This window comes from Penaeus vannamei, chromosome 4, assembly GCF_042767895.1.
Source record: "Penaeus vannamei isolate JL-2024 chromosome 4, ASM4276789v1, whole genome shotgun sequence".
NCBI classification, from domain to species: Eukaryota; Metazoa; Arthropoda; class Malacostraca; order Decapoda; family Penaeidae; genus Penaeus; species Penaeus vannamei.
In genome coordinates, this window is record NC_091552.1 from 52,794,945 (window position 1) to 52,802,125 (window position 7,181).

The following is a 7,181-nucleotide window of genomic DNA, read 5'->3' on the forward strand; positions in this document are numbered from 1 at the left end:
TAGAGAGAGGAGAAGGTGTGACGGAGGGAGATGGAAAAAAGAAAGAAGAGGAAGAGAAAGCAGGAGGAAAGGGAGGGAGAGAGAGAATGAGAAGAGGAAGAGAAAGAGAGAAAAAAAAGAAAGTGAGCAAGAGAGAGGTACGAAAGAGTAAGAAAGGAGACGAAACGAATGAGAAAGAAATGAGAAACACACCATACTTCAGTCTCCCCTTAAAAAGAAAAAAAAAACATACCATACTTCAGTCTCCCCTTAAAAAAAAGAAAAATAAAAAAACTTTCCTGAGTCTCCCCTTAAAGCACAAGAGCCCCCGTCACCAGGAAGTTGGCAACCCGCAAAAAGAAAACGAAAAAAATAACAAAAGACAATCGACACATCCTGTTCCGTCTGAGGTATATAACGGCGCCTCAGATGACAGAAGAGCTATTGTTAGGTCGACTAGTCCGCAGTCAGCAATAACTACCCTCTGTGTCTTCCATTCTCACTGGATCTACGATGGCTGACGCTCGATATATGGTAAGGAGGAAGGCTAGATCAGGAGCAACACGAGGAGGTGTCATGGCGTCTGTTTTGAAAGGCTAGATCAGTAGCAACTCGAGGAGGTGCCATGGCGTCTGTTTTGAAAGGCTAGATCAGGAGCAACACGAGGAGGTGTCATGGCGTCTATTTTGATGCTTGTTCAGTGAAAATAGAACCGTTAAAATCATTATTTTCCATCCTTTTTGAAAATCGATCGACCATATTCACAAAGCATCCGTATTTTGTGACGTCATCAAAGTAAATCCCATGTGTTTTTTTTACTGAAAACATTAAATCGGACACCATAACACCTCCAGTTGCTACTGACCTGACCTCTCCCATATGGTAAGCCGCGAGAGAGATACCATACACGTGGTACTGTCTACGAAGCTGGAAAAAAGTGGTAGTGAATTCTGGTGTAGTTTCTGATAGTGGTTATCAATGATAGTGGTTATTTATTGAAAAAAAAAATGACGATGGTCATTGCCAAGATGACAAAAATGTGATTAAAAAAAAAAAATACTATCAATTATATTCACTGATATCGATGTTCCCTTTATAAATTGGTCATTATCATAAAAATGTTAATAATCACGACAATGATAGTTATAGTGATATTAACAGTAATAGCAATGCTTATAATGATAATGATAATGATAAGAATAATAAGAATAATAATTTATGGTCATGGGAGTTATTGTTATTATCATTGCTATCATAATTGTTATCACTATTATTGTTGCCATTATCCTTATTATCACTATTGCCAGCATCATTATTGTTGTTATTGTTATTACTACCATTATTACCACTACTATTATTAATATAGTTATCAAAATTATCATCATTATTGTCAATATCATCATTATTATCATCATTATTATCAAAATCATAATTATTATCATTATCATTATTATCATTATGATTTTCATTATTATAATTATCAAGAACATTATTACTGTTACAATTATCACTATTGTGATTGTTGAGATCATTAACATCATTATCATCGTTATTTTTACTATCATTATCATAATTCATACTTCTCATTATCATCATCGTTTTATTACAATTGCTAGCATCATTAATTAAATAATTATCGTTATTACCATTTTTTTTCATTTAGTTATATTTTGAACATCAAGAATTGGGACCATTTTACTTATGAAACGTGATTACCTAATTAAAAGCCTTAATTGCAGTAATTAGAGCTCCAGGCCAATTTTCGATAAGCTCAGAACCATAATTAACATTGATGTAATAAATGTCTATGTTATTGTATAATGAAAAAAAGTTTTAGATTTATTTTAAGTATGAGAAGACATACTACTTTTATTGCAATGATAATGATGATGGTGATAATAAGGGAATAAATGATAGTGATAATGATAGTGCAACTCATGATAATGATAGTGATAGTGATATTAAAACAAATACCAATGATGATTTTAATAATGATGACGATGATAATGACATAATGATAATGGTGATGATAATAATGATAATGAAAAATGATAATAACAATAGTAAAACTATAGCAACAATGATAATAATGGAAACAGTAATAATAATGATAATAATAATAACAATAATGATGATAAAAATAACGATATTAATGATAATAACAATCATCATTATCATCTTCACCACCATCATAATGATAATAAAAATAGCGCTAGATATAATAATGATATGAGTAGCAATAAGAATGATGAACATAATAGCAATGTAATGACAGTAATATTAATAGTAGTAGTAATAAGTAATAGTAATAGACAGATAATAATAATAATAATAGTAATAAGTAATATTAATAGATAGATTATATTAGTAATAGTAATAAGTAATAACAAGAGTAATAGATAGATAACAATAGCAATAGTAATGATAGTAATAGTAATGATAGATATTGATAGTGATAGTATATATAATATACAATGATAGTAATTTATATATAGTATATAAATAATAATTGCAGATAGTAAGATATATTTAGTATAGTATATAGATAGTAATATATATATAATGACAGTTATTAACAGTAATAGTAATGATAGCAATAATAATCATAATAACGATATATAAAGCATATTAAGAGCGAAACATTAAGACAATACCAATAATCAATAATAATCATTTAATAATAATAATGTTCATGCTTGTGAAAAAGTAATTTCGTTCAAAGGACATAAAAGTTGGAATTCAATTAAATCACACATCACAGTGTCGAGTCATTCTCAATCACTGTAATAAAACAGATTTCAGAGTCTGATTATACGAAGAACAGTTTTTATTTATTTATTTATTTAATTCTTTGATTATGCATCTGGTTTATTCATTGTTTGTTTGTTTTGTCTATATGCATTTCATTAATTGTTTTGTGTTTATTTATATCTATTTAATTTCTCTGTCTATTTAATCTATTTCATTGTATTTGTTTACATGTATTTCATTTATCATTTGTTTATTTATATTCATTGAATTCGTTTCATTAATTAATCTATATTTATCTAATCTAATCTACTTATCTCTAGTCATGTCAGTTACCCCATTAATTCATTAATATTAATTTAATTATATTAATTTTTTCATATTAATTTATTAATATCTATTTAATTATATATTTTGTCATATCAATTCATTAATATTTATCTAATTTCATATTTTTTCATAACAATTCATTAATATCTATTTAATTCTATTTTTTCATAACCATTAATATTTATTTAATTCTATATATTTTTCATATTAATTAATTAATGTTTATTTAATTCCATTAATTTTTCATATCATTTCATAAATATCTTTAATTCTATCCTTTTTTTCATATTAATTCCATTTATTCAATTTACTTCATCCAAATCATCTTCATTCTAAATAATTTGATTTAACTTCATCCTAATCATCATCATTCCAATTAATTTGATTTTACTTCATCCTAATCATCTTCATTCCTCACCAATTTAATTTAATTTCTCTCCCTCCCCCCCCCCCACCCCGACCATCCCCTTCTTCCGCCGCCCATTCCCCCCCCCCCCCCACCATCCCCTTCTTCCGCCGCCCATTCCCCCAGGTCGCGATGGCTCTGTGGGCGTGTCTCGCGGGCGCCCTCGAAGCAGCCGCCCTCCCCGCTGCCGGACCGAGGGCGGAGGCGGAGGCGGAGCCGGACCCTTTCCACCTCGGGCTGGGGCTGCCGTTGCTTGGAGGGTGAGTAGGAGGTGGAGGTGGAGGTAGGAGGGGGGAGGGGTGGATGGAGGTGGAGGGAAGGGGGAGGTAGGAGGGGAGGGTGGAGGTAGGAGGGGAGGGTGGAGGTAGGAGGGGGAAGATTGGGAGGGGATGGGGGGCTGCCCTTGCTTGGAGGGTGAGTAGCAGGTGGAGGGGGAAGGTGGAGGGGATGGGGGGAAGGGGGTGGAGGAGGGGTGGAGGGGGAGGAGGTAGGAGAGGTGGAGGAGCGGTGGAAGGGGAGAAGAAGGAGTGGAGGGGGAGAAGAAGGAGTGGAGGGGGAGGAGGTGGAGGGGGAGGAGGAGGATAAGGAGTAAGTGGAAGATAAGGAACGAGAGGTGGAAGTGCAAGAGGAAGAGGTGGAGAATGAGGAAGGGGAGGTGGAGGGGGAGGTGGAGAAGGAAGAGGGGGGGAATAGTAGGAAGTGGAAGGAGAGGTTGGGGAAGGGGAAGAAGAGGTGGAGGGTGAAGAGAGGGAGGCGGAAGGGGAAGAGGAAGAGGAGGAAGGAGAGGTAGAGATTGAGAAAGAGGAGGAGGTGGAGGGAGGAGAGATTGAGGAAGAGAAGGAAGACGAAAAATCGTAATAATGAAGATAATGATAGTGATAATGAAGGACATTAATGATAACGATGATAATAATAATAATAATAGTATGGAGAAAATGAAGAAGGAACGGAAGGTATAAAAGGAAAAGAAAAGGTAGAGTAAGAGAAGGAAAACACGATAAAGAAAGAATAGGAGGGATAGGAGAAGGAAGAAGTAAAGGATAAACATAGATTAAAAGATATTTAAGGAAAAGAAGAGAGAGAGAGAGAGGGCCGGGGGGGGGGGGGAAGTATTTTGATATTGTTGCAGATAATACAAAAATTTTAGTGCAACTTGCAATCTAACCTTAAAAAAAAAGCTTTTAGGAATTATGATTTCTTCCTTTTTATAATCAGGAAGATTAACATACACCTATTTTGCAATGTAATAATGTCTATTTTTTCCAGGAAACTAACATTGCAAACAAACATTGCATTTAAGAATAAATATAAAATGATTAATATCAAGAGTATTTGCAAGGTAATTCATATTTACATTGTTATTATTATCTTTATTATCTTTATTATATTATTATTATTATATATACTATTATTATCTTTATTGATGATATCAATTATATATATTTTTCTCTTTTTGTATTTGTATATTTTTTATGATTGTTATTCGTATAATTGGCTTTCATAATATTGTGTATATTTCTTATCTCGTATATAATATATCCTATTTCTTATATCTAATATTCTTGTATTTAAGATTTCGAAAACAAATTAATATTCATCTTTTTAATCTATTTATGTTTTCCTTTCTCCTTTCTCTTATTCTCTTTCGCTTCTTTTTCACTCTTGTCTCATCTCTTTCTCCTGTTCTTTTTTAAATTCTTTTTGTCATTCTCTTATCTCCTCATCACTTTCTCTTTCTTTCATTTTATCTCTTTTCTATCTCACACTTTCTCTTTCTTTCATTTTATCTCTTTTCTATCTCTCACTTTCTCTTTCTTCCCTCCCTCGCTCCTATCACTCTTTATCCATCCTCTCGCTTTCTCATCATTTCCACCCCCTCTCTCTTCCTATTTCTTCCTTCTCCCATTCTCCTCTTTTCCCTACCTTCCTCATTATCTACCTTTTATCAACCACTCCCTTCTCTTCCTTCCTCTTTACCCTCCTCCTCCTTCTAACCCTCTCTCCTCTTCTCCCTCCTCCTCCTTCCATCACCCTCTCTTCCTCCTCCTTCCATCCCCCTCTCTTCCTCCTCCTTCCACCCCCCTCTCTTCCTCCTCCTCCTCCTTCCACCCCCCTCTCTTCTCCCTCCTCCTCCTTCCACCCCCCTCTCTTCCTCCTCCTCCTTCTTTACCCTTCCCCCTTTCCTCTCCTCCTCCCTCACCCCCCCCCCTCCAACAGGCTCTACGGAGGCTATGGGGGCTACGGCCTCGGTCTTGGCCTCGGGGGTCTAACTGGTCTCGGCCTCGGCGGTCTGGGAGGCTTCGGTCTCGGAGGACTGGCCAGCCTCCACGGACTCAACGGTCTCTATGGCCTAGGCAGCTTGGGTCTCGGCGGTTTATATGGGCTCGGTCTGGGCCTCGGGCTGGGATGGTGAGATGCCGGTTAGTCTATTTTGTCTTGTTTTTTTTTCGTTATTATGATTGTGTATATATATATATATATATTGTTGTTTCTTTTTTTTTCTTTCTTTCTTTTTTAATAATGGTTGTCTGTTGATTTATTCTATTTATATTATGTTTCTTTTCGTTATTTTTATTGTTTACTTAGTTGTTCATATTTTCTTTGTTATTATTATCTCTATTGGCGTATTAATATCATCAATAAAGGCTTTACGGTTATTATTAATCAACATGATCATCATCATTAATTACTTTTATTACCACATTATTCTAGCATTTGCATTATTAATTAACTTTTTTTTATGATTACTGTTTCATCACAATTGCAGTTTTCTTTCCTATCACTTTAATTAGAATTCTAATTGGTATTACTAAATCTACAAACATCATTTTTATTATCAACATAAATATTTAGCATAGTTGGGCATAAATAAAATATCAAATAATACTTTTATTAGACCTGTTTTTAGTAAATTTTGAATTAATATCAACTTTTTTTCCACTGCAGGTAAATCGAAATTCTTGAGGCCATTTCGAGAGCTTCTCAACGCGTATCAACTCATCATTTCCTTCTCGTCTTGTTCGTAGCTCTTATAAAGCCATTTTCCTATTTTCCTGGAAGAAAAAAGTCAGTATTTGAAGAATTATTTGTCGGTGTGTAAGGTATCCTGTTCAAAACGGCTCAGCGCGTCACGTGATTGGCTAGGAAGTTTGGGCAGCGCGCGACGTGATTGGCTAGGAAGTTTGGGCAGCGCGCGACGTGATTGGCTAGGAAGCTCGGGAATTCGTGCCTAGTCATTGGTCAGTTGGTTTGAATTTGGAGCACGGTGATTGGTTGGGAGAGACGGTGACGCGGCAGTCCGGGTGTGACGCTGGCTCCTGATTGGTCGATTTGATAAGTGTGCTGAACTTTTAATTGGTTGGACTTTTTTTTCTTTTCAGTAACCGTCATTTCTTTTAAACGAACCAGAAACACGTGATTAAACTGTGCTAGTTGAATGTGGCAATATTTCAAGTTAGATATTGGCATATATAACTCTTTCAAAGTTGCTTAATTGGTTTAATTTATAAATTTACAATAAACCACAGAAAAAATAAAAATAAGGATACGAAATCTAACGAAGGTTAAATTTGCAAAACAAATGAATGCGATTTTTTCATCTAATTGAGAAAGCGATTTAACAACATCAACTTGCATAATATAAACCTTTGTCTGTCTGCAATACTCCCTGTGTATGATTTCCCACATGCAAATTATGTTGTCAAATGTGCTTTCTACC

The 7,181-nt window shown here is 34.9% G+C and overlaps 1 protein-coding gene across 2 annotated transcripts in view; it reads left to right on the plus strand.

Moving 5' to 3' along the window:
• Positions 1–417: 417 nt before the first annotated feature.
• Positions 418–7,181, plus strand: part of LOC113820056 (glycine-rich protein) — a 7,158-nt gene continuing 394 nt past the window's right edge. Inside the window, exons 1-4 of one of the 2 annotated variants that reach the window (XM_027372312.2) lie at positions 418–513; positions 3,590–3,723; positions 5,681–5,883; positions 6,410–7,181. The exon at positions 6,410–7,181 is cut by the window's right edge and continues 394 nt beyond it. In XM_027372312.2, coding sequence (XP_027228113.1) covers positions 493–513; positions 3,590–3,723; positions 5,681–5,876 — 351 coding nt within the window. In that variant the 5' untranslated portion in view covers positions 418–492 and the 3' untranslated portion in view covers positions 5,877–5,883; positions 6,410–7,181. The remainder of the gene's footprint in view (positions 514–3,589; positions 3,724–5,680; positions 5,884–6,409) is intronic. The other variant, XM_070119133.1, reaches the window with a different exon arrangement.